The 26724-nt window shown below is 44.5% G+C and overlaps 2 protein-coding genes across 4 annotated transcripts in view; one reads left to right on the top strand and one right to left on the bottom strand.

The window, feature by feature from the left end:
- Positions 1 to 2354: 2354 nt before the first annotated feature.
- Positions 2355 to 3338, bottom strand: MC3R (melanocortin 3 receptor). Its single transcript, XM_035123203.1, has one exon. It carries the CDS (start codon positions 3336 to 3338, stop codon positions 2355 to 2357), a length of 984 nt encoding a protein of 327 aa, XP_034979094.1.
- A 15118-nt stretch (positions 3339 to 18456) lies between these two features.
- Positions 18457 to 26724, top strand: part of LOC118089204 (uncharacterized) — an 85206-nt gene continuing 76938 nt past the window's right edge. For all 3 annotated transcript variants that reach the window (XR_004693082.2, XR_004693083.2, XM_035123679.2), the window contains exon 1: positions 18457 to 18612. Coding sequence is in view for 1 of the 3 variants with exons in the window: in XM_035123679.2 (XP_034979570.2) it covers positions 18577 to 18612 (36 nt within the window). In the remaining 2 variants the exon portion in view is untranslated. The remainder of the gene's footprint in view (positions 18613 to 26724) is intronic.

Below are 26724 nucleotides of genomic sequence, written 5' to 3'. Positions count from 1 at the left end.
ATAATATAGAGGTAGATGGACCACTGGATCTGACTCAGTATAAGGTAGATTCCTTTGTCCCTATGCTACACTTATCACATACTTGTGGGGGCAGAGAGTATTCGGTAATAATAATAATAATAATAATAATAATAATAATAATACCCCACCCATCTGGCTGGGTTTCCCCAGCCATTCTGGGTGGCTCCCAACAGAATATTAAAAAACATGACAAAACATCAAACATTAAAAACTTCCCTAAACAGGGCTGCCTTCAGATGTCTTCTAAAAGTCAGATAGTTGTTTATTTCCTTGACATCTGATGGAAGGGCATTCCACAGGGCGGTCACCCTACCAAGAAGGCCCTCTTCTGCCTGGTTCCTTGTAACCTCGCTTCTCGCAGTGAGGGAGCTGCCAGAAGCTGGACCTCAGTGAACTGAACGATGGGGGTGGCAATGCTCCTTCGTGGTAGCATGGATTTGTTCCTGCACTTTGTTACAGAGAACAAGCAGCTAAAGGGACAGCATTTTCAATCCTTACTGGGGGTTGCTACTCATATCCTTTGGGATGCGGGTGGCACTGTGGTCTGAACTACTGAGCCTCTTAGGTTTGCTGATCGGAAGGTTGGTGGTTTGAAGCTGCACGATGGTGGTGGGCTCCTGTTGCTCTGTCCCAGCTTATGCCAACCTAGCAGTGTTTCCGTGAGCTCTGGTTTCCGTCACAGTGTCCCGTTGCACCAAAAGCAGTTTAGTCATGCTGGCCACATGACCCAGAAAGCTGTCTGTGGACAAACGCAGGCTCCCTTGGCCTGAAAAGTGAGATGAGTGCCACATCCCATAGTCATCTTTGACTGGACTTAACCATCCAGGGCTCCTTTACCTTTTACACCTTTACTCATATCCTTTAAAAGACAACTATATTACATTCAACAAGTGTGCATTTTGTTTAAGTAGGGGTGTTCACACATTGCATCCAATCAGTGTACAATTTGCGTACCTGTGTACAAAATAGCTGAGATGAACAAGCGTGCACTCTGTTACACAGACGTTGTACATGTAGAGACAGCTTGTGCCTGTGTTCATTGTGTACAAGCCTTCTGTGTACACAAATAGATAAGCTGCATGATCCTACAGTTATTCACATGTAACCTTCAATGAGTGGACAGTCCGTGTACCTGTAATTTATTTATTAAATTATATTATTTACATACCACCATGCCATAAAATAGCAGGCCTGTGTACAAGAATATGTATGCAATAAAACAGTTGAGCTGTACAAATAAACAGGTGTTCACTCTTTGAACAAGTATACTGTCAGGGAAAGCTTAGCGATCACACCATCTAAGAAGCTAGAAAAGAAAACTCTCTCTCTCTCTCTCTCTCTCACACACACACACACACACACACACACACACGGAACAGCAATAGAATACACTCTTAGGAAACACATGTGATCTGAGTTTTGCTGGTATCCTTTAAGGAATTAGAATGTTTGCAGGCAATGAAAGTTGTCACCTTACTGTATCTTTCTCGTGTTTGTTCTGAAAACACAAGGATGAGTAATCTAAAGGATTTTTCAACAGCAGTTCTGTGACTTGCTAGCTTTTCGTCTGTCCGGCAAAAAAAGTGTGGCATTCATCATACAGCCTGCTTCAGATAAGACCTTTAGCACAGTGCTGATGGCATGCACTGAAAAAGCAGCAGCAGCAGCAGCAGCTATGATTTGCTAGCACATAGTAAGATGGATATTATTTACAGTGTAATCCTAATCAGGTTTACTCTTTTGCATAAAGAGTAATATTTACCCTTATGTAATGTTCATGGGACTGCAGCCATGTCACACAGTTCTGTACATCCTTTAAAAACCAAGTCTTACTGTGTTCAAAGGAGCTCTCTCTCTCCCCCCATCCCCGCCGTATGTGTAGCTAGGATAGCCAAACTTTCAGCCAATGTTAGAGGTTTCATAGATGGGAGGTCGTTTGCCAGGTGCAGTTTGCCAAGTGCATGCAGTGTCACACAACATGAGAAAGTATATCTGCTGGAATTTTATTATATGCAACAGTGAGAAGCACAGGAGCCGGGATACTGAAATTCACACCAGTTCCTCTCAAGTGCTGCAACAAAGGGATTCCCCTCCCTTCTCCAGAACGGTCTAATTTTGCTTCTGTGATTACTGCATAAGTGTAAGCATTAATGTACTCTTTTGCCATTTTTTAAAAACTGAAAGTTGGCAAGCAGCAAGCAAATCATAGCTCTCCCCTGTTACCCTCAGTCCTTAAGCCTTCCCCCTTTATCATTCTTAGCAATGACACTTTCAGACAGTGTTTAGGATTTTTGCCTCAAAGCCAGCCACCTAATGCCTTCATAGACACCACCTCAGAGCATGCAGTGTCCTGAGCTCATGCCATAACAGCAGCAAACTATTTCCTTGAAGGTCTTTCGCATCTCCAAGCTCCGGAAGGCATAAATGAGAGGATCGATGACCGAGTTGCACATGATAAGGACCAGGTATGTGTTGAAATGTGAGGTGTAGCAAACACAGTGTGGGTTGGTAGGGCAGGAGATGATCAGAATGAGATGGAGGAAGAAAGGAGCCCAGCAGACGACAAAGACCCCGAGGAGAATAGTGATTGTGACCGCCCCTTTCATACAAGTGCGCTGGTGGGGGGCTCCATCCACCGGGAGGGCTGCGATGCGCTTGACGTGCAGGCGCGCAAACAGAAACATGTGGACGTACAGCGAGGCCATGAGGAAAAGCATGGTGAAGAACATGGTGATGAGGCAGACAATGACAGTTTTGCTCTCGTAGTAGACAATGAACATGATGCCGCAAAAGATGCAGGCGACCCAGATGAGCCCGATGAGAGCCAGGGCTTTCTTCACGGTCATGATGCTGTGGTAGCGGAGCGCATAGAAAATGGTAATGTACCTGTCGATGGCTATGACCAAAAGGTTGCATATGGAGGCAACCAAAGAGATGCAGATCATTGAGTCAAAGACATTGTCCATGTGTTGGATGAAGCGGTCCTCCATGATGAGATAGCCATTGCTCAGGATGGCAATCATGATAGTTTCCAGGGCATTGGACATACTCACCAGTATGTCTGCTGCAGCCAGGCTACAGAGGAAAAAGTACATGGGGGAATGCAGGTTGCCGTTTTTGATCACGGCAAGGATGACGAGGATGTTCTCCAGAAGGCTGATGATCCCCAGGGTCAAGAAGACCTCAGCTTTAATGAACACCTTTTCGCAGAATCCATTGTCGCTCCTGCTGCCGAGAAGGACCGAATCATTGAGCTCTTCAGTGGCATTAACCAACACAGGCTGAAAAGTTAGAGCCCAGCGTACCGTCGTGTTCATCGTTAAGAGACGGCGTTCAGCTTTGCAAGCGGTTATGGAAACAGCATCTGTAAAAAGAGAGAATCATTCAGAATTGCTCTAGTGCTCTTTATCGAATGAGATCAAGGAATACTTGATTGGGGAAAAGTCCTCTTCATTCAATCCGCCGAAGCCATTGCTGGGGGAAGAAAAGCCCCCTCTTTCAGTGAAATCAGATGAAACAGCAAATGGTACAGAAATTTACGAAAGGAAGTTGAAATCATGGCAACAATAGTCCCCTTTATGATTCACCTGTTGTATTTAAAGTGACTGTCCTTGTGATATGCTCCCATGTCCTGGGACTGCGGTTGGAGCGGAGATTTAAAAAGCACTTCACAGCATCTCTTCCTGATTCATCTGAGAGAAGGAGGGCAGAAACAGTAAAAGAGCATTGGGTTTTATACGTTCATGAATGGGGGGAAAACACTCCTACTTAATCTTCTGTGCCTCACAATGACCATTGGAGAGCATGTACCTCTTTGACTGACAGTTACAATTCCCATTTCTCCAAGTCTCTGTTGCAAAACTATTTGGTGCCCTCTGCAGATCAGAAAGATAATCTGTACACTTTTTTTTTTAAAAAGCCTGTCATTAGTCTATTACATGACAACCGAGAAAAATATTCAAATATAGCTGAGAAGAAAAATTACTGGTTCTGGGTGTATAATTAATCTACATTTAAAGTACATTTATGACAACATTCACTCCTCACTGTTGTTTTTTCATTCCAAAAGGCTGTGAGTGGTTGCCAGATTTCCAGGAGGAATAATAAGGAGGAATAATTCAAAAGGAAGTGAGATAGAAGTAATGGGGGATTTCAACTATCCTGATATTTGTTGGATGTCCAACTCAGCCAAGAGCATAAGGTCGAACAGATTCCTCACTGGCCTTGCAGACAACTTCATTGTCCAGAAAGTGGGAGAAGCAACAAGAGGATCAGCCATTTTAGATCTGGTCCTAACCAATAGTGATGACCTGGTTAGTGGGGTAGAAGTGGCAGGCATAGCTGCCAAGTTATCCGTTTTTTAAAGGGATTTTCCCTTATGCTGAATAGGCTTCCTCGCGAGAAAAGGGAAAACTTGGCAGCTATGGTGGCAGGATCATTAGGTGGGAGTGACCATGCTCTTCTGGAGTTTATTATACAGTGGAAAGGAGCAACCAAGCATACTAAGACTCAAATTCTAGATTTTAAGAAAGCCGACTTCAGAAAACTTAGGGAAATGCTAGGTGAAATCCCATGGACAGAAATACTAAAAGGGAAGGGAGTTCATGATGGTTGGGAGTTTGTTAAAAGGGAGATATTAAAAGTACAACTTGAGGCAATACCAATGAGACGGAAACATGGAAGGTGCCTAAAGAAGCCAGGGTGGCTATCTAAAGAACTTTTAACTGAGTTAAGATTTAAAAGGGATATGTACAAAAAATGGAAAAAGGGGGAAACCACCAGGAATTCAAACAAATAGCCAGCACGTGTAGAGACAAAGTCAGAAAAGCTAAAGCACAGAATGAACTCAAGCTTGCTAGAGAGGTTAAAAGCAACAAAAAGGGCTTCTATGGGTATGTCCGTAGCAAAAGGAAGAACAAGGAAACAGTGGGGTCACTTAGAGGAGAAGATGGTGAAATGCGAACAGGGGACAGAGAAAGAGCAGAATTCCTCAATGCCTTCTTTGCCTCAGTCTTCTCCAAAAAAGAAAACAATGCCCGACCTGAAGAATATGGAGCAGATGATTCAGCAGGGGAAACACAGCCCAGAATAAGTAAGGAGGTAGTACAAGAATACTTGGCTAGTTTAGATGTATTCAAGTCTCCAGGGCCAGATGAACTACATCCAAGAATATTAAAAGAAATGGCAGAGGTGATTTCAGAACCACTGGCAGTTATCTTTGAGAATTCCTGGAAAACAGGCGAAGTCCCAGCAGACTGGAGGAGGGCAAATGATGTCCCTATATTCAAAAAGGGAGGACCCAAACAATTACCGCCCAGCCAGCCTGACATCAATACCAGGAAAGATTCTAGAGCAGATCATTAAGCAAATGGTCTGTGAGCACCTAGAAAGAAACACTGTGATCACTAAAAGTCAGCATGGGTTTCTGAAAAATAGGTCATGTCAGACTAATCTGATCTCATTTTTTGACAGAGTCACAAGCCTGGTAGATGAAGGGAATGCTGTGGATGTAGCAGATCTTGATTTCAGCAAGGCCTTTGACAAGGTGCCCCATGATATTCTACTGAGGAAGCTGGTAAAATGTGGGCTAGACAATGCTACCATTCAATGGATTTGTAACTGGCTGGCTGACCAAACCCAAAGGGTGCTCATCAATGGCTCCTCCTCATCCTGGAGAGTAGTGACTAGTGAGGTGCCACAGGGTTCTGTCTTGGGCCCAGTCTTGTTCAACATCTTTATCAATGACTTGGATGATGGGCTTGAGGGCATCCTGAACAAGTTTGCAGATGACACCAAATTGGAAGGGGTGGCTAATACCGGTACCCCAGAGGACAGAATAACACTTCAAAATGACCTTAACAGATTAGACAACTGGGCTAAAGCAAACAAGATGAATTTTAACAGGGAGAAATGTAAAGTACTACACTTGGGCAAAAAAAATATGAAAGGCACAAATAACAGGATGAGTGACACCTGGCTTGAGAGCTATACAAGTGAAAAGGATCTAGGAGTCTTGGTAGACCACAAACTTGACATGAGTCAACAGTGTGATGCAGCAACTAAAAAAGCCAATGCAATTCTGGGCTGCATCAATAGGAGTATAGCATCTAGATCAAGGGAAGTAATAGTACCACTGTATTCTGCTCTGGTCAGACCTTACCTGGAGTACTGTGTCCAGTTCTGGGCACCACAGTTCAAGAAGGATACTGAAAAGCTGGAAAGTGTCCAGAGGAGGGCAACCAAAACGGTCAAAGGCCTGGAAACTGTGTCTTATGAGGAATGGCTTAGGGAGCTGGGTATGTTTAGACTGGAGAAGAGAAGGTTAAGGGGTGATATGATTTGTTATTTAGTCGTTTAGTCGTGTCCGACTCTTCATGACCCCATGGACCATAGCACGCCAGGCACTCCTGTCTTCCACTGCCTCCCGCAGTTTGGTCAAACTCATGTTCGTAGCTTCAAGAACACTGTCCAACCATCTCGTCCTCTGTCGTCCTCTTCTCCTTGTGCCCTCCATCTTTTCCAACATCAGGGTCTTTTCCAGGGAATCTTCTCTTCTCATGAGGTGGCCAAAGTATTGGAGCCTCAGCTTCACAATCTGTCCTTCCAGTGAGCACTCAGGGCTGATTTCCTTCAGAATGGATAGGTTTGATCTTCTTGCAGTCCATGGGACTCTCAAGAGTCTCCTCCAGCACCGTAATTCAAAAGCATCAATTCTTCGGCGATCAGCCTTCTTTATGGTCCAGCTCTCACTTCCATACATCACTACTGGGAAAACCATAGCTTTAACTATATGGACCTTTGTCGGCAAGGTGATGTCTCTGCTTTTTAAGATGCTGTCTAGGTTTGTCATTGCTTTTCTCCCAAGAAGCAGGTGTCTTTTAATTTCGTGACTCCTATCACCATCTGCAGTGATCAAGGAGCCCAAGAAAGCAAAATCTCTCACTGCCTCCATTTCTTCCCCTTCTATTTGCCAGGAGGTGATGGGACCAGTGGCCATGATCTTGGGATTTTTTGATGTTGAGCTTCAGACCATATTTTGCGCTCTCCTCTTTCACCCTCATTAAAAGGTTCTTTAATTCCTCCTCACTTTCTGCCATCAAGGTTGTGTCATCTGCATATCTGAGGTTGTTGATATTTCTTCCGGCAATCTTAATTCCGGCTTGGGATTCATCTAGTCCAGCCTTTCGCATGATGAATTCTGCATATAAGTTAAATAAGCAGGGAGACAATATACAACCTTGTCGTACTCCTTTCCCAATTTTGAACCAATCAGTTGTTCTATATCCAGTTCTAACTGTAGCTTCTTGTCCCACATAGAGATTTCTCAGGAGACAGATGAGGTGATCAGGCACTCCCATTTCTTTAAGAACTTGCCATAGTTTGCTGTGGTCGACACAGTCAAAGGCTTTTGCATAGTCAATGAAGCAGAAGTAGACGTTTTTCTGGAACTCTCTAGCTTTCTCCATAATCCAGCGCATGTTTGCTATTTGGTCTCTGGTTCCTCTGCCCTTTCGAAATCCAGCTTGCACTTCTGGGAGTTCTCGGTCCACATACTGCCTAAGCCTGCCTTGTAGAATTTTAAGCATAACCTTGCTAGCGTGTGAAATGAGCGCAATTGTGCGGTAGTTGCAGCATTCTTTGGCACTGCCCTTCTTTGGAATTGGGATGTAGACTGATCTTCTCCAATCCTCTGGCCATTGCTGAGTTTTCCAAACTTGCTGGCATATTGGGTGTAGCACCTTAACAGCATCATCTTTTAAAATTTTAAATAGTTCAGCTGGAATACCATCACTTCCACTGGCCTTGTTATTAGCAGTGCTTTCTAAGGCCCATTTGACTTCACTCTCCAAGATGTCTGGCTCAAGGTCAGCAACCACACTACCTGGGGTGTACGAGACCTCCGTATCTTTCTGGTATAATTCCTCTGTGTATTCTTGCCACCTCTTCTTGATGTCTTCTGCTTCTGTTAGGTCCTTACCACATTTGTCCTTTATGACAGCCATGTTCAAATATATAAAAGGATGTCATATAGAGGAGGGAGAAAGGTTGTTTTCTGCTGCTCCAGAGAAGCGGACACGGAGCAATGGATTCAAGCTACAAGAAAGTAGATTCCACCTAAACATTAGGAGGAACTTCCTGACAGTAAGAGCTGTTCAGCAGTGGAATTCGTTGCCAGGGAGTGTGGTGGAGTCTCCTTCTTTGGAGGTCTTTAAGCAGAGGCTTGACAGCCATATGTCAAGAATGCTTTGATGGTGTTTCCTGCTTGGCAGGGGGTTGGGCTGGATGGCCTTTGTGGTCTCTTCCAACTCTATGATTCTATGAGCTTTACCTTTAATGCTTCCTTGGAGCCAGCAAGGCTCCTTTTATGTACTTATAGTTTCCTTCTGGCTGATGAGTTCATTTTTAGGCAAACTGCTGGCTAATAGTCTAGAATGCTTTGCTGATGGAAATTATTGTTACAGAGGGTTCATTTCTTCATGCAAAGCAAGAACTCTGCCAAGGAGCTTTGGCACCATCCCTAAATGTCTGCAATCATCTGAAGACACCGTGCTTTTAAATGTATAAATCTCAGACTCTGCCCTCCTACTCTGTCAGATCAGTTTTAACACCACTTCTAATGACAGTAAAGAAGGGTTTGGTGCCATCTTCTGGCTTTCACAGTTATTTTAAAGGACAACGTCCTGGGAACGGAGAATACAGTCACTGCATTAGATCCACAAGAGTAGAAACACAGGGGGCAGAGAAGGCAAGGATTTCTACAGACCAGCTAACTCCCCCATCACAGCATACCCCTTCCTCACAAAGAAACTAAGGAAAATCCCTACAACAACAAACAGGATTACACACAGCCCGTGCTTAAAGTATGGAAAGAAAAAGAAGGTAAACTGTCCCCAGCCCCATCCCCACTAATACCCCTGGCACACCACCCACTATGCCACCACACAGCACAAAACCTCCAGATAAAAACCTGGCAGGCCAAAGGCTTATACCGCCTAGCAGACTTCTACAAAAACAACAAACCCTTATCAACACAAGAAATACAAGATGAACTAGGAGACACCCAAATCCCCTGGCTAACACATCATCAATTACATGCCCTCTTAAACAATCCAGTAGTAAAATCAGCAGCAACTAGGCCCTTGACAACCTTCGAAAACCTCCTCCTAACAACAAAGGGACATGGCAAAGGGATGGTATCCACAATATATAAAATACTACTCCAAAATCCCACAGACCCCCTAGACGTGATAAAAAAACAACATAGGCTATGAGATTAAGCCCATCCAATGAACCAGAATGTGGTCTAAATCTCCTTTTAAATCCATATCAGTGAAAAGAAAAGAACTCACTCTGAAACTCACAGATGATACCTAACACAATGGAAACTAGCACCAATATGCCCAGGAACCTCACCAAAATGCTGGAGAGTGTACACCTCCACAGGCACATACTTCCACATGTGGTGGGAATGCCCCCAAATCCAACTCTTCTGGACAGCAATCATAAAAGCAATATGCAAAATAACTAAGCAAGTATTAGAAGTCACCCCAGAACTGGCCCAACTAAATATCTTCTAAGATAATAATGCCCACTCACATCATAAAGTGCTCATAACACAGCTACTCTCAGCAGCCAGAAGCATCATAGCCAGACACTGGAGAGACCTGTCAGGAGTAAGCATGGACCAATGGTAGCCAATAGTACAGTGGTACCTTGACATACGAATGACTTGACATACAAATTTTCCAGTTATGAAGAGGAAAAATGGGTGTGCGCTTACGAATTTCTTTGACTTACAATTGGGCCCTCACCACCGCCGCCGCTCTGCCGGCCTTCTGCCAGCCTCGCTGCCCCGGCCGCTGCATCTGCTGGCCTCGCTTGGGATTGGGCCCTCGCCGGCTCCACTGCCGCCGCCGGCTTCCCACCGCCCATGCTACCTCGCTGCCTCCGCTGCCAGCCTCCCGTGGGATCGGGCCCTTGCCAGCTTCTCCTCCTCCAGCCTCCCGCCGCCCATGCTACCTCGCCGCCTCTGGCGCAAGCCTCCTGCCGGCCTCCCGCCGCCCGCGCTACCTCGCCGCCTCCGCCTCCGCCAGCCTCCCGCCTGCACTACCTGCACATCGGCCCTATGGCTGGATCGGGCCCTCGCTGCCGCCGCTGCTCAGCCAGCCTTCTGCAGCCCCGTGCTCGCTGCCCCTCGCGGGCCTCCTGCCTGCCTTTAAAGTGCCTTTTTAAAGGCCCCGGAATGAATTAATCCGTTTCCAATGCATTCCTATGGGAAACATTGTTTCTACTTACAAACGTTTCAACATATGAATGTGCCTTCAGAACAGATTAAAATCGTAAGTCGAGGGACCACTGTATGGGAAACAACCTTATTAGAAAAACTAACCAATAAACTGAAACTGACATGGTGACAAATAGAAGAAGATGACTTCACCCCGGCATGGTTCCCCTTTGTCACATACATAGCCCAACAAGACAATGACAAGAATCCACCAACAGCATACGAATCAATATGGCTAACCTGATTAAAAAACACCCACCTGTCAGGAGTATGGGCAGGAGTCAGGCTCTGGGGCCTGTAGTGCTTTGCAGGACTGGGGCCTGCCTCAGCTTGTGCTGGAGAAGCAAGGAGTGGCCACTCAGGTGAAGACCTCAGCTTGTGCTGGAGAGCCTGGTGGCAGGAGCTGGGAGGGATAAAAGCTCAGCATTTCCCTTCAGCTCTTTGCCACATCAATGCTATCCTTCCCTGGTTGCCTCTGACCTCTCGCTCCTTGGACCCTTGCCTTGCCGATGTCTTGATCCTCGACCCTTGCCTTGCCTACGCCTTGCTCCTTGCTCCTTGGACCTTTGCCTTGCCGACGCCTTGCTCCTTGACTCCCAGACCTTCGCCTCTGCCTTGCTCCTTGACCCTGCGACTGCCTGCTGCTGGACCCTCAGCCCTGCACCTGTTCCTGCTTCTACATCACCATCTTGCCTCTGGTCCTGACGTCCTCAGTCAGGGCTTCAACCGCCCGCCAACCGGACCGTGACACCACCCACCCCACTCACACAAGAAAACAAAGTTCACTACAGTCAATCAAAGATGACCAACCACATCCTAGGCCAAACCCAACCTCTCTCACCACCAAAGGAACACAAGCGAATAGTAAAGAGAACCCACACAAGCGACGCTGACACAAAACCCCACACATACATTAAGTAAAATAGAAACATTGCCACCTGACTCCACCCCACTCACAATTCCCCCCTCCACCTCTTCCCCTCTTTTCTTCCTAATGTAACACTAACGTCTCGACAAATGAAACTGATCTGTAGAAAATGTAACTTGAAAAAAGAGACATTGCACATACCGTGTTTCCCCAAAAATAAGACACTGTCTTATATTTATTTTTCCTCAAGAAGACACACTATGGCTTATTTTCAGGGGATGTCTTATTTTTTATTATGCATCCAGTCTCGTCTCTTTCTTGGCGCCCTCCAGAACTGCGCCTATCACTATGTCTTATTTTCGGGGTAAGGCTTATATTGCGCAAATGCTTAGAAATTCTGCTTCCTAATTATTCCTAATTATTATCTTCCTAATGTAACACTAATGTCTCAACAAATGAAATAATAATAATAATAATAATAATAATAATAATAACAACAGCAACAATAATAATAATAATAATGGTACAGACCAACTAAGTAGATAAAAATATAGGCTTAGGTTTGAAAGCAAAAAATGAATGAAAGGGGAAAAAATAATTTGGGGGTAGCTATGATTCCTGCACTCAAGGGGGTTGGACTACATGGCTCTTTGTATCCCTTCCAACTCTACAATTCAACTTGGTGACATCTTGGGCTTCTTGAATGAACAGACAGAAGGGGAAATGGCAGACTTACCTGCAGTAGGAAAACGGAAATCTGATTTTGCTGAAAGAATTGGGTTGCATTGCCTCCGGTGATAAAGTACTGCTTGTCACACTGGACCCTGGTCTCCTGACCCTAACGCTTCTCTAAGCCAGGGTGTCTCCTTCCAGTTCTATCCAAATACAAAGGGGTACTTAGAATGCCCACCTGGGATACTTGGCCTGCATGGCAAACTAATTCTGGCTCTCATTGGTTAGAAAAAGCCTGAGGTCACTCCCTCCAAGGAGAGCTGAGAGAGAGCCTTTAAAAAGCCTGGGTCCCTGACCACTGAGCCATGTTGTCTGGGGACTGCTGGGCATTGGAGTCCACAGGCTCCCCAGCTCTATACTGGAGGGAATTTCAGAAACTGCACCTTGCCATGCCACAGTGTTAAAAGGGGAGAAAAAAAAATCTGAACTTGCAAAAATATTGATGAACACATGCCTGGGAGTAATTCCCACTGAAGCCAGTGCAACTTTATTCATGGTTAGGGTTATGCTGTGAAGCACTGGTGATTATCTTTAGCACTGCAACCTTAAAGTAACAGGATTCCTATTTTTTATTATTTAAAAAGTGGCCATCCTGAGTGAATTTTTTTATTATCTTAAATGGTATGGAATGCCTTGTCCACTAGATGTCTCTATTGGCTTTCCATATTCATTCTCACGAGCTCTGCCAAAAGTTTATTCTACATTTAAACAACACACAATAATTTAAATAATTAACAAAATAGGTAGCCGTGTTGGTCTGCTGTAGTGAAAACAAAATAAAAAAATTGCTTTCAGTAGCACCTAAGAGACCAACCAAATTTGTCATTGGTATGAGCTTTCGTACCAATGACAAACTTAGTTGGTCTCTAAGGTGCTACTGGAAGCAATTTTTTAATTTTGTTTTGACTACGGCAGACCAACACGGCTACCTAACTGTAACTTAAATAATTAAATGCCAGGTTCTCCCCCCCCTTTATTTAAACATGATGCACAATAAAATCCCTCTAATTCATCCTCAAGCTGTAATGCAAAATACGGTCACACACACAAACACACACACACCATTCATTCATCCTTTTGTCACCCTGTTTAGCAGTAGCATATATTTCCATTACAGTGGTGCCTCGCTTAACGAATGCCCTGCTTAACAAAATTTCTGCTTAACGAAAGGATTTTTCGAGCAGAGCTTGCCTCGCTGGACGAATGCGTTTTACGAAAAATTCGTCTAGCGAATCGCGGTTTCCCATAGGAATGCATTGAAATTCAATTAATGCGTTTCCAGATAAATGTGCATACACTTTCTAGGGCAGAAATGGGGAGCCTGTGGGCCTCCTGATGTTGTGAGACTGCGGTTCCCATCATTCATGACCAATGGCCATACTGGCTAGAGCTGCCACGTCTAATGTAGAACATGGTCTATGTTCTGATTGCTGCTTTGATTTGCCTGGAATGTTGCATGTATGGATGAATGAATGAATGGAACTGATAGATGGGAGAATGATTCATTCCCCCCCCCTGCCCTTCCCAATCTTGGAATGCGGCCCTCAAAAGGTTGGCTGGATTCAAATCCAGCCATTGGGTGGAAAGTGCTTCTCCATGCCCTACCCCACTCCAGTAGACCTTCACAACTTGTGGCTTGCTAATCTGAATATAGCCCATCTGTAGGTTGTCCATATGCTCTTCTTTACAGAGGGCTGTCCTCTACTCGAAGGGCTGACAGAGGGCAGTTGTATGTTTCAAAGACTATTCTCTCAGAAGGGCCACCTGGTCCAGGGCTGGTTTAAAGACAAAAAACAATAAGAAGAGATGCCATGGATATTTGTAGCTGCAGCTGGAGAACAAGCCAACTACTGTACAGTCTTTCCCATTATGATAAGAGAGACTGCATTTCCATTTGTTTCTAAATTTGCAGCTAGACATATAAATGGTGAGATGCATATTTTATGCAAATCTGCATACTTTTCTTTTTTAAAAGCAATGCATAAGTGGCCACCCTACTTTGTGACTTTGGTGGCAAAGTGATTGAATGCTTGCTCCTCCACTAAAGTCAAAACCTCGCCCCTAAAAAAATAAAAAAGGAGAACAAAGGTTCTTCCTGACATGTCAGCTTCCTATTTACTTTTGTATAGAGATGAAATCCAATAGTGTGACCCCCAACCTGCATTCTGAAGTGGTAAAGCCGAGATCTGAGTGAAGAGATCTGGGCCAATGATTACCCCGTTTGGAGCTAGGCTGCTGAACTGTGGCATTTAAGTACAGCAAACCCAAAGAGTGGGAGGATGTTCCCGCCGCCCTTCACACTCTCTCCTCCTGTAAATGTTTCTTGACCTGCCTCTTTATCCTGCCCTGGAGATCCATAACTGCTAAATGTATTGCTTTCCACTTCTTTGTGTGCTGCAGTTCAATGCAAAATCTCTGCTTTATTTGGTGCGTGGTCCATTGCCAGCCTTCCTTGTGATATTGCTGTCCTTGGAGACCCACAGTGTCACTGAACTGGTATCCTGCATCGCAGCAAGTACCTATTAGCCAGGACTGACTGATGGATTTTCTCTCTCCCCCCCTCCAAGTGCAATATGTATTTGCTTCAGTACATGTAGGCTCCCCATCTGATCCTTGTTAGCTGAGCTTTGTTTTTCCTCACTGGAACCAGGAAACAAAAAATAAAACAGACCAGGCACCTCTCTCTCCTCCAAACCTTCCCCCCACCCCCCTTTTTTGGCTGTTTGCATAAATGATGCCTAGAGCAGCGTTTCTCAACCACTGTTCCGCGGCACACTAGTGTGCCGCGAGACGCTGGCTGGTGTGCCGCGACGTGCGGCGACGAGAAGGGCGATTTGCATTGTCACGTGCCTGGCGGCCGCCAATAAACAACGCTGACCCGCCGGAAAGCAATATTTCTCCTCCTCTTTCCCAAAGCTCAATGCAAACGAGCCTGGAGGCCGCCAATACACAACACTGACCCGCCAGAAAGCAATATTTCTCCTCCTCTTTCCCAAAGCTCAATGCAAACGAGCCTGGAGGCCGCCAATACACAACACTGACCCGCCAGAAAGCAATATTTCTCCTCCTCTTTCCCAAAGCTCAGTGCAAACGAGCCTGGCGGCCGCCAATATGCAACACTGACCCGCCGGAAAGCAATATTTGGCAAGTGTTTCTTACAGTCATAATTATAATATAGGGCGGCACAGAGTTAAATTTTTTAACTTTTTTAATGGTGGTGTGCCTCGTGATTTTTTTCACGGAACAAGTGTGCCGTGGCCCAAAAAAGGTTGAGAAACACTGGCCTAGAGGAGGTGGTAGTGTGGGAAAGAGTCACATGACATGCCTCTGAAATTAGGATTGCTCTTTCTAGTAGGGCAACTCCACACATAACCCTTCAGCTCATTTCTGCTGTGGGGTGTCTCTCATAACAACCACCTCCCAGGTGTATTTGCTTGGACTGAAGTCTGGCGACAGTTCATCTCTTCTTTTCCAGCACTCACCCAAGCAAACTGGGTGCATACTAAAGTTAGTAGCCACCAGCTATCAATGCTATTTCAAGCAAGCATTTTGTAATCAACAGTAACCACCAGTTCTACGGAAGCATAGAAAGAAAGAGTCCTCTTTTTACATGGAGAACAAGCAGTGGGGGTGATGGCCATTGGGAATGGTAGGGCAGAAGGCAGGGAACTCAGAAGTAGCGGAGCCAGCTATTCCTGGTTTTGTCCCCATTCTCCCTGTTGAGGTCTGCAAGAGCAAGACTGACATGAAGGAGGGGACGTCTGACCACCAGTATCACCCAATGGACTGGTTGTAAAGAAAGAGACAAGGCAGGTGATGGCTGCTGGTGGAACAATTTGCCCTACTGGAGAACAACAAAATATAATTGATAAATATATGAACGATGCAATCTACAGGTGAACGTTGCAATACTACAGTAAGTTTAGGAAGCTGGCAGAATCTACATCTGCCAGAATCTACATCACACTTCAAAATGACCTTAACAGATTAGACAACTGGGCCAAAGCAAACAAGATGAATTTTAACAAGGAGAAATGTAAGGTACTACACTTGGGCAAAAAAAATGAAAGGCACAAATACAGGATGGGTGACACCTGGCTTGAGAGCAGTACATGTGAAAAGGATCGAGGAGTCTTGGTAGACCACAAACTTGACATGAGTCAACAGTGTGATGCAGCAGCTAAAAAAGCCAATGCAATTCTGGGCTGCATCAATAGGAGTATAACATCTAGATCAAGGGAAGTAATAGTACCACTGTATTCTGCTCTGGTCAGACCTCACCTGGAGTACTGTGTCCAGTTCTGGGCACCACAGTTCAAGAAGGATACTGACAAGCTGGAACGTGTCCAGAAGAGGGCAACCAAAATGGTCAAAGGCCTGGAAACGATGCCTTATGAGGAATGGCTTAGGGAGCTGGGTATGTTTAGCCTGGAGAAGAGAAGGTTAAGGGGTGATATGATAGCCATGTTCAAATATATGAAAGGATGTCATATGGAGGAGGGAGAAAGATTGTTTTCTGGTGCTCCAGAGAAGCGGACACGGAGCAATGGATTCAAGCTACAAGAAAGAAGATTCCACCTAAACATTAGGAAGAACTTCCTGACAGTAAGAGCTGTTTGGCAGTGGAATTTGCTGCCAAAGAGTGTAGTGGAGTCTCCTTCTTTGGAGGTCTTTAAGCAGAGGCTTGACAGGCATATGTCAAGAATGCTTTGATGGTGTTTCCTGCTCGGCAGGGGGGTTGGACTGGATGGCCCTTGTGGTCTCTTCCAACTCTATGATTCTATGATTCTACATTGACTTGAACGGATCTTGGGTTTGGCTTGTGCTGCAAGACATTAAACCTTGACTGTTATAGAAAAGATGTCAAATATAACCCCCTCTTGAATGTCTTCCCTTCTTCAGCCTTAGCTGTGCATGAGTGTCAGGGACTGGAAGGACACTGACAAGTGGGGGCAGGGGGGTTGGAGTCTGACCCAGGAGAGGGGGCCAGTGATTTGTGGAGACCTGTACCAGCCAGGAGGCAAGAAACAGAGGCAGGGGAAGCTTCAGAGCTGGAGTGTGGAGCAGAGGATGGGTCGGAAGAAGAGGAGGAAGAGGCAGGCCGTGCAAGTGAGGGGCCAGGTGCTTCCCTACCCCCTCCTGCATCCCTGTCTTCCAGAACCAGGAGGGGATTGAAGAGGGAAGAACAGAGTCAGCTTCCGCACATGTGTGTGAGCAGTCCATCAGGGGGAGGTACATAAACTGGTGGAAGGAGAGCAGCCCCCTGTTGCTGCAACTGCTCCATAGAGGGCAGACCAGGAACTAGCTCCTGGATGCTAGACCGGTGTGCATGGGTGTTCGGAGCTGTAGAAACTACTGTAGCTGTCTGCTTTTGACAATAAAGAGTTAACTATCTGCATTCCTTTGGCTGGGGAGCACCCATGACAGAGGGTGCCTTCCCCTTTGATCAAAACAGAAGGCACTGCCTATGGCAACAGATGAAGTTCAGGTTAGGAATGAGGAAGTAAATGAAGATCCTCAGCAGCCAACACGTAATGCTGTTTTTAGGTACAGCAAATACAGGTTGAGCAGGAGAAGCACACACATAAAGCCCTTAGGAAAAAAAAATCCAAGACTGCCCTTTGGGGAAACCCAGCTCAAGCTTTTTTTCGCTGCTCTGGAAAAATCAAAGCATTGTGTTCCACACACTGCATTCCCAGAGTAGAGTATCCTGATGAACAGAAATTTTTTTTTTATGTTTCCCTTTCAATGTTCCCTCTGCACCATTCATTTTAGACTCACAACAACCCTACGAGACTGAGCTGGTAACTAGGAGTACTGTGTTTTTTTGACCTCAGGTGGTAGTGGTGAACTGCCTTAAAGGACTCCCTGGAAGATACAATAGCCATCTTCCAATATCTAAAGAGCTGCCACGTGGGAGATGGAGCAAGATAGCCACCCACAATAGACGCATGCCTTCCCCTGGTGATTTCGGCTACATGGCTTCTCCACAGCTGGAAAACAACTGTAACATTTCTGTAAGATTTGAATACAGTGGTACCACCCACGACGGGTGGGAATTGTGGGGTGTTCATTGTGTATTGTTGTTACAATTTCTTACTCCTTGCATATCTTTCAAAATCCTGGATAAAATATCATTGCACTGATGAAATAAGTTAGTTGGATACCACCCCAGAGTGCTACAGCTGTGAAATCTTTGCTGCTTAAATGCTGTGCTAACTTTCTTATGAAACTGATCACTCCTAGACCTGTACCTGTGCTTGGAGAGCTGAGCAAACCCATAGATTACAGCTCTCCCTACTCAGATGTTGCTCCAGCAACCAACAGGCACTGCTTTCAAATAAAACTGGGTGTATTAATAGATGATGTCTCCGATATATCCACTAAAAGGAAGTAACAAAAAGGGAAACCAGAAATAAAGCAAACAAGCTTCGTCCTCCCCTCCCTTCATAGCTATTTACCAGAAGCCCTCTGGGTAACTTCCCTTTCTCGTTGAGATATGAGCACATACGAGGAAGAAATGGTCAATTAATTAATAATTGTTCTGGTCGAGAACTTCTGAGAAGCGGACTGGGAAAAGGGAAAAGCTGTACTGTGGGAAAGCAAGTGTTCTTCATAAATAAACAACAGAATGGACTCTTGTGGGAAACTGCTGAAATAAGGAGAAGCGATGGAGAACGCAAAAGCACTGGATGTCGTTCCACAGGTAAAGGAAAGCATTTTTTCTCCCTTTAGCTGCCAATGGCATTCTCTAGGCACAACTAATATGAGCCTGCTTGCAAGCAACTTGTAAATAGCATTGTCTGGGATTTTGTTATATGGAAGCCCCACACTCATGGGATATTCTAGATTGTCTAACATAGGAAGAGGAGTCCATGAATTAAGAATTAAGACTGCAATCCTGTGCACCTCACTTACATGGCTGTTGGTGGATAAGAAGTATCAGTCTGAGTTAGCTCCTTATAGAGCGATCATACAGACTTCTTAATGCAGTATACTTCACAGGATCCACTTTTGTCCCATTGTCAAGCTTAAGCAAGCTTAAGTGATTTGGAGATAGCAGCCTAAGAGCCTAGATAATCATTAAGTAACTGTTAGGGACCAAAGTAGATGTGATGGGCACATGTGCATTTATTCCTGTATCTGCTTCATTCATGTATCAAGTGAGAGTTGGTGTGTGTGTGTGTGTGTGTGTGTGTGTGTGTGTGTGCCTGTGCCTGCCTATGCTTTACATTAAGTGGATCCTGCAGGCAAGGCAAGTGAGACCCCCCTCTGCTTTCTTCCCTCACTGCTCGCTGTTGCTTTGTACTTTCCTTGCCTTGCTTCAATACAGTGGTACAGTGGTACCTCAGATTACAGACGCTTCAGGTTACAGACATTTCAGGTTACAGACTCCATTAACCCAGAAATAGTACCTCGGGTTAAGAACTTTGCTTCAGGATGAGAACAGAAATCGTGCTCCAGTGGCACAGCAGCAGCAGGAGGCCCCATTAGCTAAAGTGGTACCTCAAGTTAAGAACAGTTTCAGGTTAAGAATGGACCTCCGGAACGAATTAAATTCTTAACCCAAGGTACCACTGTACCTCGGTTTAAGAACAGTCCGGTTTAAGAACTATTTGGTTTATAAACTCCGCAAAACCAGAAATAGTGTCTTGGTTTGAGAACTTTACCTCGGTCTAAGAACCAAATGGTGGAAGGGTAGAGGCGGCGGGAGGCCTCATTAGGGAAAGCGCACCTCGGTTTAAGAACGGTTTTGGTTTAAGAACGGACTTCCAGAATGGATTAAGTTCGTAAACCAAGGTACCACTCTACTCATTGAATCATTGAATCGTAGAGCTGGAAGGGATCCCAAGGATCCCTTGTCAGATTTAGGGCAGTGCAGGCAGTTTCCCCCGCATAGGGCACTGAGCTGAGGGAGCCCAAAGTTGAGAAGATCCATAATTGAGAAGTTCCTTTTGGGGTGTCAAATTTTGGCCTCAAACAGGATGCCACACTAAGAAAAATTGCCAAAGTCTGCCCCTGCCAAGGGTCATGGAGTCCAATCCCCTGCCATGCAGGAATCATAGCTAAAGAATCCCTGACAGATGGTCATCTAACTTCTCTTTAAAGACCTCCAGTTGAGAGTCCACCACCTTCCAAGGTAGTCCCACTCCACTGTAGAACAGCTCTGACTGTCAGAAAGTTCTTCCTAATGTTTGGTTGGTTTCTCTTACTAAAGTGAGCTGAGTTGGGGTGGGAGTGGGGAGGTTAAAATGCTTGGAACATCTACATTTAGCGAGAGACGCTTTTATCATAGACATCTTGTGGTTGGGGGCAAAGAGAGGGGGGAAAGATAGGGGGAAACTATGAATTGAAAGTGGAGATGATAGATGTACCTTTCCCTGTCCATCTGTTTTGTAACACAAAAAAATCCTTATATATATATATATGTATTTCATTTTTAAATATATATATTACACACACACACATATACAAAAAAATAAATAATTAAATGTTTGGAGCAATGGACCTACATGTTCCATTACATGTTTAAAAATGAAATACAGCGGTGCCTCGCAAGACGAATTTAATTCGTTCTGCGAAAAATTCGTCTTGCAAATCACGATTTCCTATAGGAATGCATTGAAATTTCTTTTTTTGCCCATAGGAACGCATTAATTAAATTTCAATGCATTCCTATGGGAAACCGCAATTTGCAAGATGAATTTTTCACAAAACGAATTCGTCTTGCGAGTCACCATCAGATCGCAAGACGCATTCGTCTTGCGAAAAATTCGTCTTGCAGGGCATTCATCTTGCAAGGTACCACTTTCTGCTGAACAGATATATGGATATGGCTGAATCCTCACATCTAATTTCGCCCTAAGAACACCATTAGTGCCTACATCTTCCAGTGTGCAGATCCAGGAACTAAGTTGGCAGATTTAACATGGACACTGGTACCAGAGCCTGCAATAAACCCAGATGCTAATTTTGCTACCATATACACCCAGACAACACCATTACTGGCCCCAACAACATCAAACATACCATCTCAGGCCTATTTAATTGCTCATCTTCTAACATGGTGTATGCCATCAAATGCCAGTAGTGCCCTTCAGCTCTCTATATTGGACAAACAGGCCAAACCCTACGCCAAAGGATAAATGGACATAAATCTGACACCAGGAATCAAAAGACAGAGAAACCAGTAGGAGCACTTCAATCTCCCATAACATTCAATACAAGATCTCAAAGCAGCTGTCTTATTACAAAAGAATTTCAGAAATAGACTTGAAAGAGAAGTTGTTGAATTACAACTTATTACTAAACTGAAAACTATGGAGAGACCTGGTCTGAATAGAGATATTGGATTCTTGCCTCATTACACAGGCTAAAGTTTTTTTTGGTCATCTGCATACTATCCCTTGCTTTTTCCTGTAGGACTAATTGTTTCAGAGTACCGGTATCTGAAGAAGTGTATCTGTTTTAGTGTATCTGAAGAAGTGTGCATGCACATGAAAGCTTATACCTAGAACAAACTTAGTTGGTCTCTAAGGTACTGAATTTTTTTAATCTGTAATATTTGGTACTTAGGGTCTTAGCTCAGTAGGGAGAGCATCTGATTTGAATGCGGAAGGTGCCAGGTTAGTTTCCACCATCTCTGAGTAAGGCTAGGAGAGACCTCTGTCTGAAGCCCAGGTGAGCCAATTCCGGTCAATGTAGACAATACTGCGCTAGATGGACCTATGTTTGAAATGGACCGAGTTCTGCTTGCACAATGGGACTTTCCCTACTCCCCACCCCACACATGTGCAGAGGCGTAGGAAGGGAGGGGTGATAGGGGTGCTCCGCCCCGAGCAGCGCGATCCCGAGGGCGCCATCGCGGCTGCCCCCGCCCGTGCTGGGCACCCCACCCCCGCCCCACAGGTGGCAGTCCCCGTCCCCAGAACGCACACCACGCCCATATGGGCGGCGCGCCACGCCCCCAGAACGTGCGCCAGCCCCGCCCCCGCCTGCTCTCTGCCCCTGGTGCCGGTTAATGAAGCTCTGCCACTGCACATGCGCAGCACCCTCCCACAGAGCAGCTGTAGGGGGCATGTGAGGGGAAAGGGGAGGGAGAACATTCCCTTGTGCAAAGAGGAATCCTTGTGCTGATGCAAAGTTTCCCTGAGGGCTACTTGAAATATGATCCATAACGCAGATTACTATTATTTGATTAATTGTGGCGGCGGGCCGGTGATTTCATTAACCACGGATTAAAAATGAGAGCTTTAAAATTGGTTTTTAATCAGAAATGCTTCCCCACGAGATAGTATTTCATGTTGGAGTCAGTGTCACTAAAACAGAATGTTTGCTTGCAGAGCACTCCAAACCCTCTTTGCGCAGGGCTAGTTCTGGTTCTTTGGCTGTTGCCTTAGGTGATGCATTTTAAATGGTTTTCCAATTAACTAGTAAGATTGGGTTTTGTACTCTGTTATTTATTTATTTATCTTATTTATCACACACACACACGCTTGATGGTTAGAAAACCTCTAGATGGGTAACATCAAACTGGTATGATGGAAAACATACTGGTATTTGTGCAGATCAGCTGATTGGATAAGAAAATGCACTAATTCAAAATACCGCAGCTAATCTGTATAGTAATGCAAACATTTAAATTTTCTATTTTGTGCCGCCTTTCCAATTGTCATTCTGCAGTTCCCTTATCCACCAAAGCAAATGCCCCACACTATCTTGATCCCCACGTACATTCCAATTATAGCTGAAATCAGGGATGGTGAATTTCCCCAGTTTATACAGTAGTAGATTAATCAAGCTTTCAGCTGCCAATATGTACACTGGCTGCTTAAATCCTATTGGTGCCAACAGTAAAAGGTAAAGGTAAAGGGACCCCTGACCACTAGGTCCAGTCGTGACCGACTCTGGGGTTGCGGCGCTCATCTTGCTCTATTGGCCGAAGGAGCCGGCGTACAGCTTCCAGGTCATGGCGAACCAGAGCAGCACACGGAAACGCCGTTTACCTTCCTGCTGTAACGGTACCTATTTATCTACTTGCACTTTGACATGCTTTCGAACTGCTAGGTTGGCAGGAGCTGGGACCAAGCAACGGGAGCTCACCCCATCACGGGTGCTCCCCCCCAAATATTTAGGGGTACTCTCATTTTCCTACTCATATTGAAATACTGCCCCACAATGAGGCCAAACTTAGATTCACAAAATTTAGGGGTATGTGTACCCCTGCCCCCCAAAAAAGCACTAGGTGCCAATAGCTTTTAACCAGCTTAATTTAAACCAGGGTTGCAGTTTAACTTTTATTTATTTATTTTACAGAGTACCCATGTCTCTGAAGTGTCCCCCCCTTTTTTTCTTTGCTGGATGGTAGAGAGCTGGTGAATCTCTGGTTCATCCTGGTTCAAGATCCTGTCCAGTTGGCCAAGGCTACCATTTTGCTAACAGTCTGTGATTTGTTTTTGCATTACTGGCTTATCCACTTAGTAAACCCATAGCATCCTTAACTTCTGATCTGCCATGATTTATCTAGAAAAATGTAAACTCGATTTAGTTGGCGAAGACAAATATTAATCGGTGGGGCTGGGAATTAGAGGTCCTCTGGTTTATGCTTTGATGCTATTTTGCTTCCGGTGTTCTACTGTCATAATAAATTGAAAAGACAAAAAAATATGGAAGATGGTCTTTCCTTGTAACAATGATTGGCACCTGGGCATGTCTATCCAAAGATCCTGGATTTCTTGGTGGTCACTCTACCACGGCCAACAGTGATATAAAGCAGTTGCAATCACATATGCAGCCAGCAGCAAAGTCAACACCCAAACAATAGCCATGGAAGCAAATATTATTAGAGAAACATGGACAGCATATCTACCATGGACTGACCACTGTTGAGCCTCCATGTTATTCATGCACAGAAGGCACCAATCAATGTTAGCAGTGATACCTGATTGACCCATGGTAAACCAGACGTAAACTGGCTTCTTCATGTGAATCTGGAGTGGTGAGCATCCATTTAAGTTCACTACAAGACCTCCCTACTAACTGAGCTTTTCTGGAAGGTCTTATTTAACAATTCCTCCAGTCCCTGAACAAAATTACATCGAAATGTAACGTTTATGGGGAAAAAGAGAGTCTATGAATCGAGCTGCGAAAGATCTCTTTGGAGTCCATGAATATACATACCAAGAGATATAGATTAATTTTGCCTTATTTAAATGCAATCGATCACTTGCTGTATATATACAGTGAAAAATCAACCCCAAACAACCTTGCCAAGGACCGGTGGGGGGAAATCAATTGCGTAGGAGAGGTGGCCTTTAACTAAAAGTCTAACAAAATTGATAAGAAGCCTGGGGAATATGGTGCTGCAAAGTGGTTGATTAAAACTAAGTGAACTATAAAGGGAGGAGGAAGAGGTCATTTGGCTTACAGCCCTGATACCAAGAGCTGTGGTCTTCTCAGCATTCGCAAGATACAAAGCACTAGGGTTAAGGGAAGAGATCTACAAATGAGGCCATGAAATATCCAAATAATCTGTGGTTCATAACCAGGCAATCTGTTGTGATCATGCGGGTGGAAGCTTTGCCTATGACTTGAGCAATGTAGGGGCACCCACAAAATTAACCTTCACACAACAGTGAGGTCAAAGCTAGGCATGCTGGAAGATGCTGAAAGCACGGGACTCCCTCCTAGAGTAATGTCCGGTGCAGCCTTTCCCAACCTTGTGCCCTCCGGTTCTTTTGGATTTACAGTCTCAGGTAAGGTGGTCAATAGTCAAGGATTATGGGAGCTGTAGCCCTAAACATCTGAAGGCCACAAGCTTGGTGGAAGGCTGGTCTAGCATTACAAAATGAGCAATATCACTGTGTTGTAATCAGGGAGGGATGGATATGTCAGCTTTTGGTTTCTTGCACTTTCTCATTTTTCCCCAGTCTTAAGTTCTCTACATTTCTGCATGGCTTTGCAATATTTCTTTTAAAGTCCTCATGAAAACTTGTAAGCACCGTAGTGCAAATTTCTCCCAATATACACATTTTTGTTTGTCATTTTGCTTGCTACACATTTTTTTGCATGCAATTTCCTGTAATATAATGGCATTCTTATATGCTACTTTCACGAATGTATGCATTTTTATATTCCCCCCCCCTCCAATATGCACATCGTTGTACGCATTATTTGGTTGGAGAACTGTGTCGTAATATTTGGAGCAGCACGAAATTTTGCAAGATAGCCGTGTTTCAGTTTGCATATTGTCCTAGCATTTGGTAGGTTTGCATTAAAATCCAAACTAAACCAAATTTCTCCTGCATCCCAAGCTGCAAACTTTAGGATAAAGTGGAGACATTTCTTTTCCGATAGATAATTCTCCGAGAAAATTGCAGGGGGCTATTTTGGGGTTGTATCGCTGGCAGAAAAGCCCCCATGTGACAAGTAGATCATTCAACGCATAATCCCCTCTGATGAAAGTGCTTCTGTGTTGATGCAATTTTGGCAGACTGCTGGTTAAAAGCCATTTAGATAATTGTGGCTCCAAAGTTGGTTTGAAGCATTACACCTATTTCCAGAAAGTCTGCCCATGTTTGATTTAACTGCTGGAGATATAATCCTAAATACACTTGGAAGTACATTCCCCTGACATAATGGGCGTAACTTGCATTTCACATGGAGGCTTTCAATTTATTAAACCCCTTGAGGGAACTGGTGCTGACGCCAAACGAACTTATTAACTCAGAGAAGCAGCCAAGGCTGGACTGCGCTAAAGAGTCAGGTCTGGTGTGCTATAACAGGATGCTGGAAACCAGAGTCCGCAGCTGACTGTGGCAGCGGAGCCTACATTGGGGAGAGTTAAGGGAGCTGTTGTAAATGACTGATGGCTCAGAGTGTAAGCCGGGGAGTCCAAATTTCACTACAGTCATGGACTTGTTAGCTTTTTTAAAAAAGCCACTTTTTGTTTATATAAATTTATTTATGTGCTTTTTCAAATTAGAATTTTACAATCACATATCCAACATAGAACGTAAAAACAAGATTTCAAAGAATCTCCTGGACTTCCCTCCTTCTCTTTCTGGGTCCTATTACAGTGGAACCTCGGTTTATGAACACCTTGGTTTACGAATTTTCGGTTTACAAACGCCGCGGACCCATCTGGAACGGATTAATTCACTTTCCATTACTTTCAATGGGAAACAGGTAGGTAGCCGTGTTGGTCTGGGTCGAAGTAAAATAAAAAAATTCCTTCAGTAGCACCTTAAAGACCAACTAAGTTTTTATTTTGGTATGAGCTTTCGTGTGCATGCACACTTCTTCAGATACAGTCAATGGGAAAGTTCACTTTTCAATGGGAAAGTTCACTTCAGTTTATGAACGCTTCAGTATTATGAACAGACTTCCGGAACCAATTGTGTTCATAAACCGAGGTACCACTGTAGTAATCATTTCCTCCTGCATCTTTTATAATAATCCAAATCTTTTACATCTTCATTACATCCAAAACCCACCATTAAACTACAAGTGTTATTCCAACCCTACTACTATCTATTTTAACTGTTTACAATGGTTTTTAAAGGCAAATTATACATTTCCCCCATTCCTTATTAAGATTTTGGTCTTCCTGGTTTATGATTCTTCCAGTCATTTTTACCATTTCAGCATAATCCATCATCTTAATCTGTCATTCTTCTCTGGTCGGGACTTTGTCCTCTTTCCATCTCTGGGCCAATAACATCCGCACAGCTGTGGTCACATACATAAATAGTCTTTTCTGCTCCATTGGGATTTCGGCACCTAGAATTCCTTAAAAAAAAGGCTTCAGGGTTTTTTT

This window comes from Zootoca vivipara, chromosome 7 (assembly GCF_963506605.1).
Source record: "Zootoca vivipara chromosome 7, rZooViv1.1, whole genome shotgun sequence".
Classification (NCBI taxonomy): Eukaryota; Metazoa; Chordata; class Lepidosauria; order Squamata; family Lacertidae; genus Zootoca; species Zootoca vivipara.
This window is presented reverse-complemented; position numbering and strand designations above follow the sequence as displayed.

Bases quoted from the DNA above. Each gene is read 5' to 3' on its own strand.
- MC3R (XM_035123203.1), bottom strand. From the start codon at position 3,338: ATGAACACGACGGTACGCTGGGCTCTAACTTTTCAGCCTGTGTTGGTT.